This window comes from Mycena indigotica (genome assembly GCF_014461135.1).
Source record: "Mycena indigotica strain 171206Taipei chromosome Unknown Mind.scaff0002, whole genome shotgun sequence".
NCBI classification, from domain to species: domain Eukaryota; kingdom Fungi; phylum Basidiomycota; class Agaricomycetes; order Agaricales; family Mycenaceae; genus Mycena; species Mycena indigotica.
Window position 1 is genome coordinate 3,283,875 of NW_023503001.1, and position 21,599 is coordinate 3,305,473.

Sequence of the window (21,599 nt, forward strand, 5' to 3'; positions counted from 1 at the left end):
GGAAGAGTAGTAAGAGTGATGGGCTTCCAAATGGGGTTCTGTCAAAAGTCCTCTTCTCTTTCTTCAACGATGGACGCGAACTCGGCCATTGTGCTGAGCGACGCGGACATCGGAAATGCAATATCTCTCATCCAGGCGGCATACGACCCCAATGCCACAGACACTGCCGCCATCGAGTCTCTGCAAAACTCACTGATGCAAATGCAACGAACCCGGCCAGCTTGGGGGCTCATCGTTCCGTTGCTTTCTCATCAAGACCCCAATGTCCAATTCTTTGGAGCACACACTGCTCATGTGAAAATTTCGCGTGGAGAACTCGAATCGCTGACAACCGAAGAACGCGACGGGTTGAGAGAGACTTTGTTGGCCTTGGTGGCTATTCCAGGCAGAAAGGCGTTCGTTCAGAAGAAGCTGTATGGCACGGTCACGGCGCTGGCAATTCGACTGGTTCCTGGTCATCCATCAGGCTGGGAGAATTGGATCGAGGCCACCGTGAGAGCAATGGTCAACGGTGGCTTGGGCAACGCCGAAATCCATAAATTTCTTACTGGGGCTTCTGAAGACGTATATAATGCAAACCTGCTACCGCAGACCAAGTATGTTGCTTTCACATTCCAATTTATTCCTTGGACTGAATCAAAGTAAAGATTAGAAGTGCAAGAGTCGCTTCGCGTGGCGACACCGTTGGTACTCCAATCTATCGTGACGGTCGTCAACTCTGCCCACCAACAGGAGCCCAGCGGACTACAAGCTGCCCTCGAATGTCTTTCGGCGTGGTATATGGCGAGGTTCATACAACCTGCTGGTTTACTTCCCCTCGTGCCCACACTGATAGCGTTGCTCGACTTCCCTTCTGCGCCGTCTGCCGAAGTCCTATGTGACATCCTTATTCGCCCGCCTGAATCATGGAGTCCTGCCGTTCTCATTGAACCAATGCTTCTCTGGGTTGCACGAATTGCAAGTCCGTGGTATCAAGCCAGCCCCCAACCTGGAAATCCGCCCTGGTATCCAACAGCTCCGGCCTCGCCTAATTTCGCATTTTTGCGAGACTATCAAAAGGTTTTTGATGCCCTAGGCGAGGCGGCGGTAGATTGGGTCGCTGCTCATCTTGTCGATTATACCCTTTGCGAGGGGCTTACCACCGCAGGACCATCATCGGGTCAACCGACGGGCCCAAGCCGTGCATCGCTTGCGCAACTCATCATTCGGGTCATGTTAGCCTTGACCGCATGTGACGAAGGCGGCACTACATTGCCAGAGTGGACGGTTGGTGCTTTGACTATCAACTCGCTTGCATTCTTCCTAAGCATGGTGTAGGACCATCCTGAAGAGATCGATCTCGACGACGAATTCGCGTCGGAGAGTAATAATGCCGGCAGCACGCTGTCTTTCTGGTATATGCTCCAGGAGTCGTTGTGGGATGTTCCGGTTGGTCCTTTGGCTATGTGCAAAGCTTTTTGCTCAACTTAGCAGCCAGCAAACACATATATTTTCTCTGCATTCTCCTCCGGAACATCAACTCCACCTCCAAACGATGATCCAGAGGCCGTCCGTGGTCAGGGCGGAGTTGGAGGTACACCTTTCACTCCTGGACTCAACCGCATTGGCAGTTATTCATTCGGTTCCGCTGCCTCGTCAGCTCAAGCGAATGACACTGGTCCTGATCCATCCACTCAAGCTCGTGGCGCACATGCTGAGGCTGCCTATGTTGCTTTAGTCCATATACTACGAAGGAAATGTGTTTGGAGGCGGTCTTGGCTGACGAACGAGGGGCTATCAAGGAGCGAGAAAGAGCACAAGGATCGGCAATCGCGGTTCAGTCATTTTCGCAGGGAAGTGGGGGATACCTTGGTTAACGCGTCAGTCTCCCTTCAAATCGACTATCTCAGCGCGCTGAAAAATATTCCAGATTCTATATTTTACGGACCGATCTTTTAGATTTCTTTGCTGTCGATTCGATGGGCAGAATAGAACGCGGAGAAGCATGGGAGGTAAGATTTGTCATGATTGCCGTTTGGGCGTAATGAATCACTCTTCCAGGAAATCGAGGCAACCCTTGATTGCCTCGACAATGTGAATGAAGCGGTTGACCTGGAGGTTGCCGCATGTGAGATTGGGACGAAAGCGCCCATCGTTAGCTTGTTTACGCGGCTGTTTGGTGGAGAGCTGTGGGGACGCCTACCTACATCATGTGTGCTTTCAAGTGCGTATTCTAATAGGTCTCTTCCTGAACAAGCGCAGGAGAGGGCCGCCATAAATCGGCTGAGGATAACAGCTCTCAAGTTGATTGGTCAGCAATCGATCATTCGCGCACACGTGACCACCCTGATTTTTCTGGCAGATACATACGCGAGCTATTTCACGCATCGTCCGTCCACGGAGCTTGGCGGACCGCTTGATTATATCCTCGGGGCCCTGTGGGATCAGGACCCGCAAGTTGGTGCAGCAGTACATCGACTTTACGGTTCATTTCCATTTTCTTAATTTCTTACAGGCATCAATTGCTCTACGTGGATTGTGTGATGCAAATCGGCATGCTCTGGCCGAGCGCATAGACTCATTTGCTGCTGTACATTCCCGGATGGACTCTATACCAGTATGGTCACTATCGCTTCCTCTAGCACTTGAAACTTGACCTTGTCAGGAACAATTCCGACAAAAAGTTCTCCAAGGAATTGCTAGCGTAATCCAAGCTCTGGCGCCGATGGATGAAATTGCGCCGCTTGAAGCCATGGTCACGCCTGTTGTGCGAAAGCTCAAAAGTGCTCTTGACGCTGCAGTGACGGTGGGATAATCTCCTTGCGTGACTCTGGAGGCAAACTGAAGAATTTTTATTAGCATCCCGAGGCTGCTCGTGCTGTCTCTATCCAGCATTTTGAAATCATCGCCGCTATCGCGAAGGGATTGACGCACGTGACTGACTCGTTGGGTAGCGACAACAGCGACCAATCCGAAATTATGGTACTGCGGACTGCTCGAGAAGATCCACGGATGCAAGCAGCACGTGACGGTATTTTCGAATGTATCACACGGACAGCGCAGCTCTGGAGTGACGATGCTGAGGTTGGAATTGTAAGTCCAACCTAAGAGCACTTCATTCAGCTCACCTTTCTCTGCCAGATGCTTAGTGACCTTTTCAAAGGAATCACAGCATTGCCTGATGACATCACGCTACTTTCCCTCCCTCCAGCGCCGCTTTTGGGCATCGTTTGCCAAGCCGCAACCCGGAAGCTAACGGCGGTGTGGCTTTTCTTTAGCGACAATCCTGATCGGACAGCTCAATCCGCCTCCATTACTACTATCTGACAAATCAGGTCCCACCATTGAAGCGGAGGAATGTGTTCAAAGCTCTTTGCGGACCCTTGTCAGTGCTGGACTGGGTGTATTTGCGGCGCCTGGGGGCATAATTGAGGTGAGAATTTAAAATCATGATAGCGCCGACCTACAACCTATTCTGATAGCCAGATATTGTCCAAGAATTCTTCACGTGCATGGATCGCGTGGCGCAAGACTTTACGACAGCATTCTGCGCTTTACCTGATGGTGCATTCGACGCCCTCATCCAATTTGCCATCAATGTACTGTCGATGCAGGAGCGATACTCGCTCGTCGCTTCTTGCTCTTTCCTGGTATAGACGTTTTCACGACCTGTTTCTTTCGTTGGTTCATTCTTTCTAAAAGGGGACTCTCATTCACCGCACCGCCCTCTTTGCTGTCCTATCGCCCGATCTTCTCAAGCAGCTTCAAGCGCACATCATCCGCGTCCACGGTCGGTTGATTATGCGCGCGGTTCTATCCGGATTCGCTGGTGCAGCCCCCCGAAGTGCTGTCAACAACATGTTGGAGCTTTTGAGCGCTATCGTGACTCGCTGGGACGAGCAGGCCGTTGCGGAAGCATACGCTGCCACCGATTTCAAACCCCAAGGCGGCGCCCGAGCGTGGGCTGCAGAAATCGTCTTCGCCGACGACTTTTACCCCTCGCGGGCCGGGCCCGAGGCCAAGCAGCGTCTGGTCAAGACTCTGATGAGGTAGTCTTTTTTTTTTGCGTCAAACTACCCAAATGATAAACTGGGAACAGCTCGCGCTCGGTGAAGAAGACGAAGGAAGCAGCAAATCAGTTCATGATGATTGCATGGGGACTGGAAGGATCAACGTTTGGGTACTCAAGTACAGCTTGAGCACCGCCACTGGAAGGGACACAACCTCGATGTATCATGCTAGCTTTGCTCCGTTGTACTTATATTTACTATCAAATTTAAATTGAAACTCAGCATATTAAACAGTATTAACTCCAAGCAAATAACAAGGCACAAATCATTACGGATATGAATCTAGAAAGGAGTTAGGTGGATAGTAGTCAGTGAAAGTCAACGCACAAAGTAACCATCAACGGAGATGCGGTTCTAGTAGTAAATGCGAGTGGTCGTGGGATGCGTTGGATGAGTGTTGGTACACTGTTTGATTTGAGTTGCGGGATATGAATTCTATGCAGATGCCGGTGGATGAGGGACAGAGAGCGAGGGCAAGACGAGAGAGAAGGAGAAAATAGACAAGATCACGGGGAAGCGACCGGAGTAACGGCGGAAGCAGTTGCAGGAACAGACTGGGATGAGCGTCTTCAAGACGGAGGTGGCGATATCATGGTGCTAACCTCCCCACTGCATCGTTCGTGGTGACGATTACGGACATGGGGGGTCACAAATCCCTGTCCGCATCTGTCGCAGATCCAATCCTTTTCCCCGTTGTGAGATTTATAATGGACTAACGGGAAAAATGTGAATGAGAGGGAAGCCAAAAAAAAACTTACATTTGAGGTTATGCTTTGCCGTAAAATCAGCATTGCATATCTCGCAAATAAACGAGCCGCGTTTCTTGGGGTTTTTGCGACGGTTCCTTGCCGCATTCCGTGACGCGGCCGACCCGATCACACGTTTGACACCATCGAGCTCTGGTGTCAGTTCTGGCTGTGGTAAAGAGTTGTCCACCCATTGGTATTGGCGACTTGAGAACGAAGCATGTTGATCCCCCCACTCAGTCGTGGTTGGCATACCCGTTGTCGGAGAGCGAGGATAGGGTGAATAATCGCGATGACGATGGTGACTCGGAGATCTCAACAACGTCGGTCGTGTGTTGCCGCTTGACACCCCCTGGGAAGGGATCATGACTGGAGGGAATGACGAGTGGGTGCGAGCGTCTTCAGTGGTGCGATCGAAAGGCCGAACAGGACTGGAATAGTCCGAGTCTACAAACGAATGGCTCGAAGGTGAGCGAAGCGTCTTAACCTCTGGGTAGGAATATAGCTGGGATACTTCCGGAGTTGAGCCATAGAAAGAAGCGAGGTATTCTGACAACGAGAGCGGGTAGTCTTGACTGGGAATCTGTGGAAAATGGCCGTCCATGCGATCGAAAAGAACCGAGTCTGTGGCAGGGAATCTGGGAAGGTCAAGAGAGAGCCGGTCGAGTGAGATCGCGAGGCTCTCGCTGGCTGGCTGTTCGCGCGTAATGGTTCGGCGGCGGATTGGGGCTCTTCCTCTATGTTCATTGTCGAGGTCAAAAAGGTCAAGTAATGAATGAGATGGATCTTCGTGGGTCGGCAGTTCGGAGGAGAAACTGCTGTCACCCGTGAGAGGCCATGCATTGAAACTTTGTGGGGGCGAAATCGCGTTGGGCGAGGGCCACAATGGCGGAGGGGATTGACCAGTTGAGTAGTCCGAAGCAGACCCTACTAACGGGAGAGAGAAGATTATCACCCGTTTGTGGTTGGATAGGTATTGTCACGCGAGGATGAGGTCGTTCAGATGGTACAGATTGCACAGAGATGCTTGGAATTTCCGGACCGTCTTCGTCGTCCACAGCGGAGTCGGTAAAGTCACCAGACCATATTTGACCATATAACTGCGAAGCAAGAGGATAGGCACCATCTGAGGCGGAGCGCAGTTGCATGCTATTATTTGTGGGAAATGGGGAGACATGGTGGTGGCCAAAGCTCCGTCGCGAATGAAAGGCAGTCGTAGGTTGATACGTGTGGTTACGGGCGTGGTCATTTGGTTGACTGGAGAATTGTTAGAAAAGGCTTTGAGAAGGCTCAAAAGACGCACATATGACCACCAGTATCTATGCGTTGTGGTTGTAAGTCAAGACGTCGGTGTTGAGGGTGGAGGTATCGCTCAGATAGATCCATGATACCAAAAGGTCCGATGGTGGGCGTGCGCGCTCTTGTCAAGCACTGAGCTCAAGAACAGCTTTAAGTACGAGCAGGTTAAAATAGACTGACTCACCACAGCACTTCTTGATAAAGAAGAGTTGGCCCACTTCTTTTGGACTGTGACCCGACCCAAATCTCCAACTGGATGAACCGCGATACTGGCTTTGCCGAACAATCGGCGGAAGTGCACCCACAAACTCGAGTACCCGGGGAGGGCAATTTGTAGGTGGGGATGGCAGTACAGCGGAGACCTTGCTAGTCGCCGTTTGAGATCAAAATGTTGGCCGACCTGATAACTGGAAAGGGTTCATAACGAGACTTTGCACTGAAGGCGGCGAAATGGCGATGCAAATGCGACTGTGTTCAAAGCACGAATTCCGGTGCGAGGTGGCATCTGGGTGACCTGCCAGAAACAAGTCAAATTCTCCCTGCCCAACCCTTCATCTGAACACAACTTACACGTTGGGCTCAGGGCAACACGTTTGGTCTTGAGCGCAGAGACGGGCGCGAGAAGATCGATGAAATTAAATGATGCTTGTCTCAACAGCAGACCCTCTTCAAGTCGGGCTCATGTGTGTCGTTCGGGAATTATCGGAAAACAGCTGAATAGATAGACACATGAGCCTCAGGACAAAGATGGGTGTGTGTAGAGGTCTTTGCCCTTGAGTCTCCATGATGGTGGTATTGGACCAACAATCATGTCCAAGTTTGTATTCGAAGGGAACAACGGGCCGTGATAGAGCGAGCAGAGAGGGTGTGACCGGTGACAGGTCACATACGACTCGGAAAATTTGTTTGGAGTAGCCTACGATACATGTACATATATGGCACCAACTTCAACTAGGGGTCTGCGCGCTAGCGACGCAGACTGAGACCTTGCTTTATAATCTCTATCTGTCTTTTCAGTCCCCAGTAAGAGATCATCGTCAATATCAATGAAGTAGGCTGAGGCCTAGTCTCGATTCCAGACGTTCGTGAGCGGCAGGCGAGCAAAGCTCGCCGGAACAGACGCTTGACATTGCCGGGGTAATTTTTGATGGGAGGAGTGATGGAAGAGGGCTGATTTCTCTGGCGTGATGGGTGATGGTACATCCCCGCATCACGTCCGGCATGTCCCCACCGCCCTCGAACGATCTGGGACCGAGATTAGCTGAGGCCGTAAACGGCAGGAGTCGAGTCATCCAGGTGATCAGGGATCAGATCTGTCAGACTGCGGACACATGGAGTTGAATGTTTAAACTCATAAGTGTGACGGCGTAACAATCGTAGTTGTTCTTCGCCACTATGTCGACACCCTCACAGGAGAGCATAAAAACAGAAGCCCTTGAGATAGCGGTCGAAACAGAGGACGTAGGGCGCGAAGGTTCGTTGATGGCTGACGACTCCATATCGGTTGCCGGAGAAGTACGTGATGGCTCCGAAGATCGCGACCAACGTGACGCCGCTTCGGTTGCCAAAAGTGTGCATGACGACTCCGAAGATGATGCAAAGCATTCGACGTCTACATTGGACCAATCGAAACTGGTCGCATAAACAAAATGCTGGCTTCAATGGTGGGGAAGGAAGGCTTCGTCAAAATGACCAAACCACTCACACCTCATAAGTTGGGCCAAGCATTACCTATTGCTCTAGACGAAACAGGCTTCCGGATACATGTCGCAGCAGAGTGGATAGAACCAATCCACAACCCACACAGCACTACTTGCTTCTCAGACGACTCTGATTGGAGCCGCATCTTAATCATCGGACTAGACAAGCACGACGACGATGAATTCATTGGACAATATGGATGGGTGCAAAAAACCGATACTAGAACAATCTTGTGTGTAACCATTGTTGACAACGACACAGGAGTTCCACTATTAGTTAGAGAATTTGACCGTATATCTTTGTGTCGAGCCAGCTGTAGTAGATTTGGCCCACCTCCCACTTAATGATCTGTTTGGCTCTGTTTACTTTTCATGTTTACCTGTGTTTGGCACCCCAATTTTCCACATACAGGACCTTGTAAAGCAAGGTAATTAGTTTTCAAGTGTGCACGACGACGGTAATGGTAGAAATGCTGTCCCTCCTCGCTATGAAGCCGATAATGGTACTGGATATGGTTTGGCTCGACTGGAGCTGCCACATTGTCAATAAGGGCGGAGAACGAATGAAGACGAGGCCTTGGTGTGATTAGGTGACCGATAGTAAGACCTGCTGCTGATTGCGTATCGGTTGATGTTGAAGATAGTTTCTTCTTAGATTTGAAGTACTTGCTATTTAGCCTGTGGGACTGAGGCAGCGGAGGGCTTTGGTCGTCCTTCTTTCCGGAACGCCGAAAAATGCCATGCATCAGCCTTTTCAGCGGATTCAAATCAGTGGCCAGTACATTCCGCTCTTTGCGCTGCAAAGTGGACGATTTGTCATCTCCTCCTTTCGAATTCGAGGATGCCACTCCAATGACGGGAGCCTCAGACGCGGTGGGATTGTTACGGTGCTTCCAGGCCGCAACCGCATCCGGAGGAGGAACGTGGACTGGGGGTAATGGCCAGTCGAGGCTAGACAAGTTGGGACTTGCTGCTGATGAAGCAGGTTCGCTTTCACGGAAGGGAGCGTTTGGACGACGCCCGAAAAATTCATCATAGTCAAAATCAACAGTTCGACAAAGATCGCGCAAGCCAGTCTCGGTTCTGGCTGCGTTGAAGGTGCCCTTCGTGGAGTCTGAACGCGGGTTGGAATCGAGACTAGTCGAAAGAGATTCGGATTCAGAATTTGAGCCAAGACTCAAGGGATTTCCGTAGGAAGAGATGGAAGAGGTTCTGGAGTGGGTTAGTTGGTAAGCCATAGGTTATTGCTTGTGTTGGTGGCTTCCACGGCTATATATTATCTAGGAAAGACCAAAGCTCAAAGCGCGGACAATGGCTCGGCCTGAGCGGATGCAAAAGCGCGATGTGGTCTGGCCAGACATTTGAAGCTCAAAGCAACATCAGTTCAACAAAGGCGATAAAAAGTCGGTCTGTGATAAAAGCAAGAATCTGTTCTGGAAACAATCTGGAAATCGAAGGGTTTGCCGCTGCCGCTGTGGCCAGATCTTCTTACGCTGAGTTCGCCGCTGCCTCCGTCGTGCCGTCAGAGACTATTTTTGTTGACATATTTGTTCGGAGTCAAGCCGCCTGTAACGACTATGGATGTCTTCAATTGAGTTGAACCGGCTTTACGCTGCCAGGATGAACAGTGAAGGTCGCGGCGGAGAGACATTTCGCGTCACTATTTTGTGTGACACCAGTTGCCGCCGATGACCGAATGTGCAGCCGCCCAACTGGCGGCCAACTTTGACTGAACGTTTCTCATACAAGTAGTAACTATATCTCTACCCTCTTTCCCTCTCGACCTCATGCCCATCCTAGCTTTCCAATCACGTCTCGACACTCTTCCTCTCGAACTCTTAGAACTTATCGCTTTCGAACTTACATGTCTAACGCCTCTAGGTCCTCCTTCAGCCCTCCTTACCCTCCTTTTGACCTGCAAAAGCATTAACAATGCTCTTTCGAGGAGTATGGTGCTTTACTCGCGAATTTTTCATTTCAAATTTGATACGTCTGCTGTTCAACGAAGAGCATTCAACCCGACACCAGCGCAATATTTTGATCAGCTCGTGCTTTACTGTACCCAGCTCCAAAAACTACGCAGCCAAGTGCGGGCTGACGATTGCGACGACGTCCTGTTTTCGGCATTCCTTATGATGCTTGAAAACGATGGTCGCAACGCGGCACAATTGGAGCATGCAGGTCTCGATTCTTATTTGGATGTTTTCGTACGAAGCCGGTTGTGGGATGGCAGGGCATCAGCCCACGGTTGGCCGACGGACAACACGGCCAACGCTTGTGCGTTGTGGCTGGTTTGGATGACAACCTCTGAGAGTGAGTTATCCATCAGCGTTTCAATTGGTACAAGCTTATTTTTGACATCGAGAAAAACTCAAGGCCGAATCTCCAGCCAGGAGAAACCAAATGATTCAACTTGTTTTACCATTTGTTCTCCTTCCTTATCGAGTGGGTTTTCCTCTCAGGCATGGCTCGTCCTGTAGTTGATCCTCCGCCAGTATGCCTCTGCATTTGCACCACTTAATCACTTTGTCCTTCCAGTGCAAGCAAGTGTCGATATCCAACCACATTCCATTCTTACTGCTCACGGTCGCTACCCAATATACCTGGACCCAGATCGAGTCTGGTCCCAGGTTCATTATGCCTCTCGCCCGACTATGATTCCGCCACTGCTTACCACTGCGGCAAAACTGGTATATTTTTCTCGGCGAGAAACAGAACCATTCGGAATTCCCAGTCATCTACCACTTGATCGAGACCAAGCTATCCGGATGGGGAGGACTCAAGTTGGACCTACACAAGCTGATATACAAGAAGTAAACGCTCATTTGAACGAGCAACTCCCCCAACAGCGTCTACCCGAATGGGATTTGGAGAGAGGTTCCTCAGGGAGTGACCGTCTCAGCAAACGATGGGATTGTGACTGGTGGCGGGTTCGCAAATGCATGGACGCCTTCCGAGAAAACGACCGGCGATTGGGACCCACCTACGAGCCTGGCACTTTCACAGGGCTGTGGCAGGGTAGAATGCTCGTGAGCGCTGGTTTTGAACAGAGGCGTTGTAACTCACGTGAATTAGATTCCTAGCGAGCACCATTTCACTGCCCTTCTAACCACCCGTGATTACCCTCCTAGCTTCAACGAGAATTTGCTCCAAACAACGACCTTTCCACTCTTCATGAGGATTCACGAGCATCACTCCCGTGCGCCAAATCAACCTGCACCACCTTGCGACGATGTTGTGTCTGGCTATTTTCCACCAAAAACACGTATCGCCGGTCTTAACTCACGCAGCGTTGTCGTTCGCGTTGGAGATGGTGATGAGTCGTATGAGTACTCGACCCATGGCTCACCCGGTGGACCAAGTCATGATTCCGATTCCTGTCCGAGTTGTGTGGCTAGGGAGGACCTTTTGCGGCAACAAAGATCGCGAGCTACTGCTGCAGCAGCAGAAAAAATATTCTCACGTTTGGGAATGGGTCTAACTTCGGATGACGGAGAAGATGACTTAGAGGAGCAAGAACGCGAGCCATCTTGTGACGGAATACAAGACATCATTTTCACAGGCGAGGTATATTACTCTGGCTATGAATGAATTCGAAACCAACACTAATGGCTCTTTAGACGGACTTGCATCACGGCCAGGCTTGGAATCATTTCGAATTCTATGGTCGAGTCCGTCTATGGGATGGCATGATTGGTCTTCTTCGTGTTTCGGTTGGTTTGGGTCACTCGTGTCAGAGACACCACTAACTGGATGTGCAGACAGACCCACGACGCGGGACGCTGTTGTTTTACGGTTACCTTGTTGGAGCTCACAAATTCGTGGGCAATTGGCGCTCTGCTCATCAAGACACAAATGTACCGGCATATGAGAGCGCATTCATGATGGCACGGCGGAGCGACGACTAAAAAATTGGGCACAGTGGTCATATGGTGGTAGTTGAACGTGTAATACGATTCCGAGGACGTTTTCATGACATAATACTGCATACTTAATGCTCACCGTTCAGGATGAAGTCAACAGAACTACCGTTGTGGAACCATAATAGCCTACTTTTGGTCTTCAAATGCTGTCATGCCGCCTCAGGCTGGGAGTTCAGTGAAGCGGGCGTTGGGGTTGGCCACTCACCTTCGATAAGTTGGTGAATTACTAAGCCCGTATAGCAAGGAAGTGAGGCTCTGGAAAGCCAAAAAAACACTCAAAGGAACGGCAGTACCCACCACTATTCAAATTCCGGATGCCATGGCCAGAAGGCAATACCGTAGGGATCTGATGGTGGAGCGAGAGGGAATGTCCGAGCAGCGGCTCTACCTCTGCCGAGGGCAGTTGGCGATAAGTCTACAGAGGAGAGAGCTTTCTTCTTGACTGTCTCAGTGCCTGCTCGCTGACCAGGAGGAACTGTGTCACGGCGTGATCACCTTGGTACAGGCCCACTACGAGGTGACGAGGCTAGGTTCCCAGCCGATATGCGGTAAAGTTTTCACGGCTCGGACCAGTTGGTAAGCTGAGTCCAATGCATTGTGTGACCTGACGTGAAGCAAGCACCGATTCATTGGCAGATATGTTCAACATGTTCAAGCGCTCTTGCTCATTCGAAGTTTGCCCAGACCGACTGCGCCATAAGGCTTTCACATCAACAACGAAGCAGGCTAGCGCTGTGACCGAGAAAGTGGCGCATTGATAGAAAATACGCACACGCTGCATCTACAATAGACTTCTGTGGGTCCCAAGACACGACAGCAACATTGATGGCGATATGGGTTGGTAAAGGTGGTTTAGTTGCTAAAAGTCGATCCAAACTCGTTCGAGCTTTTACAGAAAACCGACCGTCCTTTAAACAAGTCAATCATTATCAGTTCCAACGAGACGGATTTGCAGAGTTTAAGGAGTCACCGAGCCATAGGAATCCAACGCTCCAGCACCGACACGTTTCGGAAGAGAGCTGCAGAGTAAGATATATGATGAAACTGAATTTGAACACATCTAGTAAAATGATCCAGATTTCCCCAGCCAACCCACAGAATCTCCGCAACTCGAGAGTAAACTCCAGATTGTTCATGCTGCAGAACCGTCCCCAGCTTCGCATTGGCGGTCTGGAGCCCGACACCATGCGATAAAGAGTCAGAACGCAAGTTCTTCCGCAGGAAAGCCAAGACCACTAGATTTGCTGCGCGAGTGATGACAAGTCCTTTACTTCTTCTGTTAGAACTTGAAAAGACGGTTAGGAAGATGGTAAGTCATGGTCCCTCTAATTGGTACGTAGCTCTTTCTTCCGGATCCGGTGCTAGAAGTGCAGAGCTGGTTGCTTGAGAATTGGGTCAGGAAGGGAGGGCCGAAGCACGCCTAGATGTCGAGCGACTCCGGTCTAAGCAGTCAGTCGCTGTGGAGGTTATTGGGATAGATAATTGCTTCAGGTGTGCTTTGCTCCAACGCCTTCCAACGCTCGTCACAGATCACGGCCCGACCTCAAGTTGGTTGGACAAGGTTGGAGTAACACACAATCTTTGCCTTGGTTCTTTGCTACCGTCCAAGGGTTTCAGCCTGTCAGGATCCTTCACAACGCCAAGACTTCTTCCCGGTCATTGAAACGGAGACTACTTGGGGCGGCACCAGACATCGTGCAATTTGAACCACCAACCGAGTGTAGAGCCAACTTGTTGAAGTTCTCGCCTCTATAACTCGAAGGCGAAACCGTGGCACACCCACCCAACGGTCTCGGAAATGAAACTAGGCACTCGAGGTACGTGTCCGCCACCCTCCCAGTCATGGATTGTGCTTCAGTGTTCAGCCTCGGCGGCTGACCGGCGCAAAACGGCTCCAAGTGAGTACGAGTGACTGTACTGTACGACACTCACTTCTTGGGGTCAGATGGACATCGAAAGCTGAAGACATTCCAGTCACCATGCATATGCTCCCTTCACTTCAAGCAAGCGCTGGCAAGCTGACAAGGTGCAAGGCTCGAGTTTTATTCCTATACTACTCTGCTTCTCATGACCTTGTCAAAAAAATCAAACTACAGCAGACACCATGAGCGAGAGGAATAGTATCAAGATCTAGTGGTTTTATATGTCCATCCGACTTTGTTTTTCCTACTCGTATTACTGTAGTACGTTGGTACAATCAAATATCAGGCGTGAGTATGTCGGTGCAGTTAGTATCATGATTCAAGGATCATGCATGTGCAATTGCCAAGCTGGTAGCGAAAGCGACGTGAGCGAACAAATGCCTGTAAGTGATATTGGGACCAACAATTCCGTTGCTGCAGCACGACTCCCTTCCCCCCGTAGCTGAAGGCAGCATGGACAGGGAAGCGAGAGTGGTTCTGTAGCCACGGGATTTGGTGGTCCAGCAAGTCGTTTATCCTGGCAATCTGAAGGCGATAGTCAAGCTTGGGCAGCGCTCCAGGGGAAGGACCGGGTGGGTCTTTTTATACCAGTCTAAGTCGAGGGTTCTGATGTGTTCAGAAGAAACCCCATCTGCAATGCCGGAGCACCCGAGATCCACTTTGCGAAGTTGACCGTGCCAGTGATGCCCCACTGGTAATGTGTAAAGTCTGAGCAGAAACAATCAGTTGAACGGGGCAAAGACAAACAAACATGCAGGTCCCACACTGGCGGAATTTACAGTAAGCGTCCTTGTTGTAGATTTGCATGAGAAATGTGAATCATGATGTAGCCACCATTTGCCGATAGTACCAAGTATTTGAAGCAATTGCCAGTGGCAGATCTAGATCTGACTTTAAGCTGACAGTCCAATGTTGCTGCTCCTTGACGGTTGAAACTAGAAGCTCCTTCCGTTCGCATGGCTAGCCACTGGCACGGGCCCTTTCGAGATATTGACAAGATGGTTCCTGCGCGAGGCATCGCGACATTCCAACTCGCCAACGTGGCCATAGCCATTATAAGAACCAAATTGGACGGAGGATGCTGTGGGACGGATTCAAGCCACATCCAACGATGTCGCAATGCATCTGGAGACGCTATGTGTATGAGCTCAGCCATGGCTGGAAGAAACAAAGGGCCTGAGGTATCAGATCGAATTGAACGCTGATCTAAGGATTTTCAAGCCAGGAGCTAAGTCTCGTTTTAAAGTTTGCCTGGAAGGACAGTCCTCTGCTCCTCGTCCCATAGGCTCCACACATAGCCGACATCTGCGGGGATTCCAGACTTAGCCACCTCATCGTACACCCTTTTCACTGCATCTGGGCCAGATACCCGGACAAGTTTAACCCACGACACGCAGTCCGTCATCAGCTCTTTCCAGGCGCGTTTCTGACGACTGAAGATCTCGTGCAAAGATAATTGATGTTTGCGAACGCTGAGCCATTCGACCATAAAGAAGTTCTCCATTTGCAACGCTTCCTTATTTGTCTCCGAAAAGGTATTTGTCTGCCAATCAATTTTTGCCACTTTCTTAGAAGCTGGAGCGAGCGAAGTCATCCCAAGGGAAACGGCACCCGCGAGTTCGCCATCGTGGAAGTGTTTAAATAGGCGTGCATTGAGTTTGTCGTTGCCCGCCACATCGATATATAGCCACTTGTCGCTTCCTTTGCCCAACCCCCGCTCAAGCTCTGCGTACTCCAGAACCTCGTCATAGAGTCCAAGCCCGCGTGTGAAAGCGATGTTCCGCTGAGAGGTCAAGCCGAAAATTTTGAGAGATGCGTCAGTTTGTCCGCAAGTCCGCCGCTTTCGGATAAGATAGGCGGTGCAGAAGGCAGTTTTGGCAGAAGCACTCGATATGAGCACGTTTGTTGCTCCGCGATAGTGAACCGAATGGATCCAGTCTTCAAACCAATAAGCGGTCCAGAAGAGAGGGCGGTACAGCATTGTAAGATCTTCTGCTGGCTCTGTGGGAATATATTCTGGGTCTGAATCGCAGCGTGTGATTTGGTTGTATGGTCGGCGATCTACTTTGCGTCAAACACTCTCCACATTTATGAAGGATTCGAGCCTGCCTGGAGGAAGATGCGGTCGAGGCACATAGAAGGCATGCCGATTTACGTCCGAAGCCGAAACGGGAACGAGGAGATACTGGCACGGGGCGAGATACCCATAAACGCGCTCTCCAACAGATATTTTGTTGTGCGACGACGCAACAACGGTAGCAAAACCCCAAACAGGTACGAGCCCATGAGTAGTCTGAGGAAATCGAGCCATTTGTTCACTGGCAACGTTAATTGGTAGTATATGCACACACCTTGAACTCAGGAGGAGCGGCGTGAAAATCAAAGTAACTGGATTGCGTATTAATAGGCAATTAGACATTGCAGAAAGGCGTCAGGACAACTGACCGGAAATGTGAATGTTCCCCCAGAGCTTCGTATGTTATATTGTTGGCAGAAAACCCAAACCGTTCGACCTTAAGCAGCACATGGTTTGGAGGAAGCGCTTGAATGGGATGAGACACAACGATAGCATGCTCGGCAGTTGAATCCAAAGCGGAGGGACGGCGCACACAGAATGAGAGATTCTGGGAAGTCATATTAGTCGACGGTTTGTCGTCTGACCAATAAATACTTGACCGGCGAAGATGTCGCCGGTTGTAAAGTCTTTGCGATCACGAGACACTCTGGTCCTGTGAAAACTCAAATTTCCCGGCCGATCTCTATTTGCATACGGTAGTCGTAAGAATTAAAGTCCAGAAGCAACGAAAGGATTGGGTTAGACGAGCTCCCGCTCATCGTCGTAGGATTTGAGGAGTCAGTCGTCACACTCGTCACATACCAACAACACCCCCATCGAAATACCCAAGCTTGTGTGTGTGGTATTCACAGAAGCGACGAAAGCACTTTCCTAGGGTGTGGGCTCGGCTCCTTTTCTCATGTCCTTCTTCTCGTCGACGACGTCGAGCGGCCTGACGGCCACCGCCGCAAAGGATGTTGAGCTTGGCGAACCACCAAACGATTCGATCTCTTCTCTTGCTTTCAGCAACCAAGCGGACTTCCTTGCAGTAGGATCATGGGAGAATAGTGTGCGCTTTGCCCGTCTTTCTAATATTTTGGTCTTATTTTGACGCGTCCAAGGTACGAATATACGAGATTGGCCCAGGTGGGAAGAGTCAAGGCAAGGCCATGTACCAACACGAGGGCCCCGTGCTCAGTGTCTGTTGGAGTCAGGTAGCGCGAAATGCTTCCCCGTTGATATCTTGCTGATTGCATTCAGGATGGGACCAAAATTCTTTCAGGCGGTGCAGATAATGCGGCTCGGATGTTTGATGTCACGACGGGAGCTACAACTCAAGTCGCGCAACACGACGCGCCAATTAAAGCAGTTAGATGGGTTGACGCTCAGGGCGGGATTCTGGCAACAGGTAACACTATTCATGAGTGGGGTTTCCGCTGATCATATCTTCCACAGGCAGCTGGGACAAGACAATCAAGGTTTGACTTGTAACAACAACGCGCAAAGCATTCCTAAACTCTTCCTACCAGTATTGGGATCTCCGTGCGAGTCAGCCGGTCGCCAGCGTACAGCTACCTGAGCGCTGCTATAGCATGGACGTTGTTTATCCCTTGATGGTTGTTGGGACGGCTGAGCGCCACATTCAGATTTACAATCTGACAAACCCCACCACCGTTTTCAAGGTAACATACTGCGCCAACAAAGACAACCTCTTGACCTTAACCAGACGATGCAATCACCTCTCAAATTACAAACACGAGTTGTGTCATGCTTCAAAGCTTCCACGACGGGCCAAGGCTTTGCTGTTGGTAGTGTCGAAGGCCGTGCAGCTTTCCAGTGCGTCATAACGCGAGTCGAAGTTGTACTGATCGGCCAACTCTTCTTACAGATATATCGAAGACAAAGATTCTGCGTAAGCCTTTGTAGTCTTTCATACGTTTGGTCCTTAGTCAACCTTCTTATAGGAACAACTTTTCCTTCCGTTGCCACCGAGTGAATGCAACGGCGCCGTCCAAGGACGTTACAATATATGCAGTCAATGACATTTCCTTCCATCCTGTCCATGGGACTTTCAGCACCTGCGGTGGGTGCTTTTGTCGTTAATTTTTATTCAACTGCTCATCAAGAGGCAGGCGGTGATGGTATGCCCAAAACGTGCTGCGTCCAGATTTAGTTGACAATTACGATGAACCAGGATCCATTGGCTACTGGGATAAAGATGCACGCGTTCGGCTGAAAAGTGTGGCTTGCATTTTCCACCGGTTCTTGTTGCTCAATACTTTCACAGCCTTCGATGCAGCTCCAGGACCCATCTCGTCAAGTGCCTTCAATCGGGATGGTTCCATTTTCGCGTATGCGGTTTCGTACGACTGGAGCAAGGGCCATGCAGTAAGTTTATGGCTCCGCCAGCCTCAGGGAAGCTGACCCTTCCAAGGGAATGACCACTGGACACGTCAACAAGGTACTATCCTTTTTTTCCACCCTGTTGCCCTAATTGAACTTGACTGCGAAGGTTATGATCCATTACACCAAGGAGGACGAGGTAAAAAAGAAACCTGCTCGACGGTGATCTATGGTTATACACGTAGTCTTAACGTTTGTCTCTGTAACGAGACAGAATATCAGAGATTTGAGTCATGAGCTTCGGGTTATTATTCTACACAATTATTGGTTGATGCTACAAAGAAACCGCCCATTTCTACAAAACGAATGCGAGACTAAAAGGTAGGAACGTCGAACATGTCATCGCGATCTGGACATAAGCATTAGATGCTGTGTGTTATAAGAACGGGGTCATACCTTTGCCGTTGGCGTAAATATAGTCTTTCTCTTTGACGGCCAGGTGCTTCACATACGACTCGTGCTCGTGGGCATTGACAGCCACCTTTGGATTGGAAAGTGCACCGCCCCGGATAGCAGCCGCGGCAACATCGTAACGAGAGGTGCAGTTGCCGAGCATCATCTAAGAAGACCCATATCAGTCTGAGGTTTTGCAGAGGAAAATTACACTGTACATCGAATGGCGATGTTGTTGTACCCTCTTCCCGATAACCCTCAATGGTGACACGGTCGAGATTGGGTCGCCCAAAGAGTAGACCTTGGAGTTCGATAGGGTAGCCATGGTAGTTGAAGTGAATGGGCTTGTCTCTCGTGAACAGCGCGTCGAAGGCGGCGTCGCTGAGCGCATGGGGGTGGGCGCCGTGACCAGACAGAATCATCAGATCTGTGACATTAACAACCCGAACACGGAGAGCAGGAACCAGCTGGCGGAGAAGAGCTGCTGCTGCGATCACTTCAAAGGTTACTTCGACGCCGACACCAACAAGCACACTGGGATAAGACATGATTAGAATTCAATCAACTTGAGAGAGATAAAAGCAACGAACACGTCGGGATCGACACCATCGTCAGTGCTTGCAAACTTCCAGACAGACGCGCCGGCAATGCAATGCTATAATCCATCGAATTGACTTCCAAGTCTGAAGGAATGCATCAAACCCATACCTTGTCTGCCTCCTCTGGCGAGAGCCACACGGCAGTTGGTTGTTTGCTCCCAACAATCAAATTCACGTAGTTCTTGGCACGCAAGCAATGCGCCATCGTCGACAGCGCGCAGTTGGCATCCGGTGGAAGGTATACGCGGGCTTGAGCGGGCTTGAGATTTAGGACGGCGCCAATGAATGCGCTGCAAATTGGGTTAGAGCGAGAGCTCAGAGTCGGTCAAAATAACCCACGGATTTTGATGCGAAAAGCCGTTGTGTTCTTGCCTCGTCCAAGTCGACGTTTCCACGTAGTTGAGTGAGCCAACTGGTTGTCTCCATTGAATTTCAGAAGACTAATGAGTGTGTGAGACTATGGAGTTCCGAAAACACGAAGTAAACGCACCATCTTCGTAAATTTGCTGTATTGCACCATCATTGTCTGGATGATGCCTAGGAAGGCTTCATAACTTGGGAGAAGACCGGTGCGCCCAGTGAGCGTATAGCCCTGGAGCATGCCTTGACAGGTGTGTTCGGAGAGTATCTCGATGACGCGACCACCTTGAGCTCGCGATTCAATATCCCATTGGAAGTTCCGCGAGCTCTCGTCTAGAACGGCGTCGAGTTTATTGGAAACGAGCTCGTCCGGCGAAAAAATTCGGAATTGCTTGGGGTTTCTACATGAAAGTTAGTGGCGTTGCGTGAATGTGATCGTCAAACATACTCTGCGACAACGCCACGAAGAAGGCGACCAATCGCCTTCATACAGCTATCCTGAGACGCCTTCTCAGCACCCAACTTCTGCCAATCGGGGACGACGATGGGTTGATAAGCACGGAAGCTTTCTTTCCGTTGACCCAGTCGCTTTTCGGCAGACTCAGGGACAAGGGAGAGAACCTCTGGGACTGGAACGCCATCGGAATTGAACAACTCCTCTGGATGATAGGACTTGAGCCACTCGTTTAGAGCAGCGAGCTCTTCAGGCGAAGTCTTAGCGCCTGGAAGAGGGACTTGATGTGAACGGAAGGAGCCTTCGATGAATTCGCCATGGAAGGTTTTCGGTCCCCCCAGACCTTTGGGTGTCCGCAGAATAAGCACGGGCCATCGAGGTTTTACGATTGGATTGCCGTTACGGGCAGCCGACTGTATCTTTTTTATTTCAGCGAGAGCCCAGTCAAATGATGCAGCAAGATCGTTGTCAAGATCCTCGACGTTCTGGATGATGCGAACTTGGTAGCCGTAGCCCCTATAGATCGTCAATGGAGAAAGAAAAATGCAGTGGGAAAGTTGAACGCACGTGAACAAAGCAGTCATCTCCTTGTCGTCCATCGTTCCATAGATCGTACGCTCTGAAATCTTGAAGCCATTGACACTGATAATGGGGAGAACGGCGCCAGATTCAGCGGGGTCGATACTTGAGTTCGTTTAGGACCTTTCTTGACCAAGAGCATCCGTCCAACTTACTATTTAAAGCCATGCCAAGCCGTCGCAGTGGGACCGGTCTCCGCCTCACCGTCGCCAACAACACAGGCAACAACTAAGTCTGGGTTATCCATTACGGCGCCAAACGCGACGCTGAGAGCATAACCTAGCTCTCCTCCTTCGTGGATAGCTCCGGGAGTTCCGGCGTTGATGTGGCTAGCAATTCCAGAAGTCAGATCGGTTGGATTTTGGTAGGGGTGGCGTCAAACCTGGGGAAACCGCCTGGCACTGAGAAACCGGCGACGAGTTTTTGCAGTCCCTTGTAATCGCGGGTATGTTCGGGATAGAATGCACTGAGAGAGTCTTCAAGCCACAGACAGGACAGGATTGCGGGAGCGCCATGACCTTGATCACATTAGTTGATCATAAAAATTGATAATGTTTGCGCTTACCAGGCCCAACGACATAAAGCGCATCGATTCCAGTTTTCCGAATCAGTCTGTTGACATGGGTGTAGACCTATTGCGAGAGATCGGGTTTAGCTAGAAGGACACAACAAAACTCTTCAACATACCATGACCAAGCCTGGGCAGGTACCCCAGTGCCCAAGCAAACGCGGCTTTATGTCGTCCGGAACGATTTCCCGCTCGATGAGGACGTTGTGATTTAGGAATATCATGGCTGAGGAGGGTTAGGCATCGAACGACGCATAAGCAACACCATCCACCTGCTGCGATGTAGTCGGCAGCGCGACGAAACATCTTGAGAGACTTAAGTTCATCGGGAGGAAGATAACTGTTGAGTGGATAAGTTCGATGGGAGAAAATGAGTGTATGTGGGTCGTACTCCTTTACGCCGAGTTGGACACCAAGCTCGAGCACAGAATCGGGGAGCAGAGATGGATCCGCGGGAGGGTTTGCTTGAAGTAGAATTTGGCCAGGCATTGTAGTGGAGATGCTAAGAGTCGGTTTGGAGTTGACTTTTTATACCCGCCATGGCGCTG

The 21,599-nt window shown here is 50.3% G+C and overlaps 6 protein-coding genes across 6 annotated transcripts; 4 read left to right on the forward strand and 2 right to left on the reverse strand.

Annotated features, from left to right (window-relative positions):
• Positions 1–69: 69 nt before the first annotated feature.
• On the forward strand, positions 70–4,032 carry MIND_00221600 (uncharacterized protein; the record flags this gene model as incomplete). Its single annotated transcript, XM_037359106.1, has 14 exons — positions 70–596; positions 648–1,266; positions 1,318–1,428; positions 1,474–1,859; positions 1,910–1,991; positions 2,041–2,290; positions 2,342–2,448; positions 2,495–2,596; positions 2,645–2,785; positions 2,839–3,072; positions 3,121–3,240; positions 3,278–3,412; positions 3,462–3,629; positions 3,682–4,032. The coding sequence occupies 14 exons, from the start codon at positions 70–72 to the stop codon at positions 4,030–4,032; spliced, it is 3,333 nt and encodes a 1,110-aa protein (XP_037224201.1).
• A 3,711-nt stretch (positions 4,033–7,743) lies between these two features.
• On the forward strand, positions 7,744–8,071 carry MIND_00221700 (uncharacterized protein; the record flags this gene model as incomplete). Its single annotated transcript, XM_037359107.1, has 3 exons — positions 7,744–7,758; positions 7,810–7,998; positions 8,057–8,071. 3 exons carry the CDS (start codon positions 7,744–7,746, stop codon positions 8,069–8,071), a joined length of 219 nt encoding a protein of 72 aa, XP_037224202.1.
• Positions 8,072–9,581: 1,510 nt separating this feature from the next.
• On the forward strand, positions 9,582–11,702 carry MIND_00221800 (uncharacterized protein; the record flags this gene model as incomplete). The annotated part of the gene is made up of 6 exons (XM_037359108.1): positions 9,582–10,107; positions 10,160–10,239; positions 10,290–10,823; positions 10,870–11,361; positions 11,415–11,507; positions 11,556–11,702. The coding sequence occupies 6 exons, from the start codon at positions 9,582–9,584 to the stop codon at positions 11,700–11,702; spliced, it is 1,872 nt and encodes a 623-aa protein (XP_037224203.1).
• Positions 11,703–14,879: 3,177 nt separating this feature from the next.
• Positions 14,880–16,474, reverse strand: MIND_00221900 (uncharacterized protein; the record flags this gene model as incomplete). The annotated part of the gene is made up of 6 exons (XM_037359109.1): positions 14,880–15,700; positions 15,749–15,932; positions 15,991–16,027; positions 16,085–16,263; positions 16,301–16,368; positions 16,411–16,474. The coding sequence occupies 6 exons, from the start codon at positions 16,472–16,474 to the stop codon at positions 14,880–14,882; spliced, it is 1,353 nt and encodes a 450-aa protein (XP_037224204.1).
• Positions 16,475–16,614: 140 nt separating this feature from the next.
• MIND_00222000 (Poly(A)+ RNA export protein) lies at positions 16,615–18,264 on the forward strand (the record flags this gene model as incomplete). The annotated part of the gene is made up of 13 exons (XM_037359110.1): positions 16,615–16,764; positions 16,817–16,909; positions 16,956–17,103; positions 17,151–17,173; positions 17,225–17,377; positions 17,422–17,531; positions 17,584–17,607; positions 17,660–17,778; positions 17,828–17,836; positions 17,890–17,934; positions 17,983–18,083; positions 18,130–18,156; positions 18,208–18,264. 13 exons carry the CDS (start codon positions 16,615–16,617, stop codon positions 18,262–18,264), a joined length of 1,059 nt encoding a protein of 352 aa, XP_037224205.1.
• Positions 18,265–18,412: 148 nt separating this feature from the next.
• MIND_00222100 (D-xylulose 5-phosphate/D-fructose 6-phosphate phosphoketolase) lies at positions 18,413–21,540 on the reverse strand (the record flags this gene model as incomplete). The annotated part of the gene is made up of 15 exons (XM_037359111.1): positions 18,413–18,447; positions 18,495–18,657; positions 18,710–19,025; positions 19,082–19,146; positions 19,200–19,380; positions 19,430–19,530; positions 19,581–19,851; positions 19,899–20,420; positions 20,472–20,588; positions 20,639–20,812; positions 20,866–21,001; positions 21,049–21,115; positions 21,171–21,277; positions 21,324–21,391; positions 21,443–21,540. The coding sequence occupies 15 exons, from the start codon at positions 21,538–21,540 to the stop codon at positions 18,413–18,415; spliced, it is 2,421 nt and encodes an 806-aa protein (XP_037224206.1).
• Between the last annotated feature and the right edge of the window lie 59 nt (positions 21,541–21,599).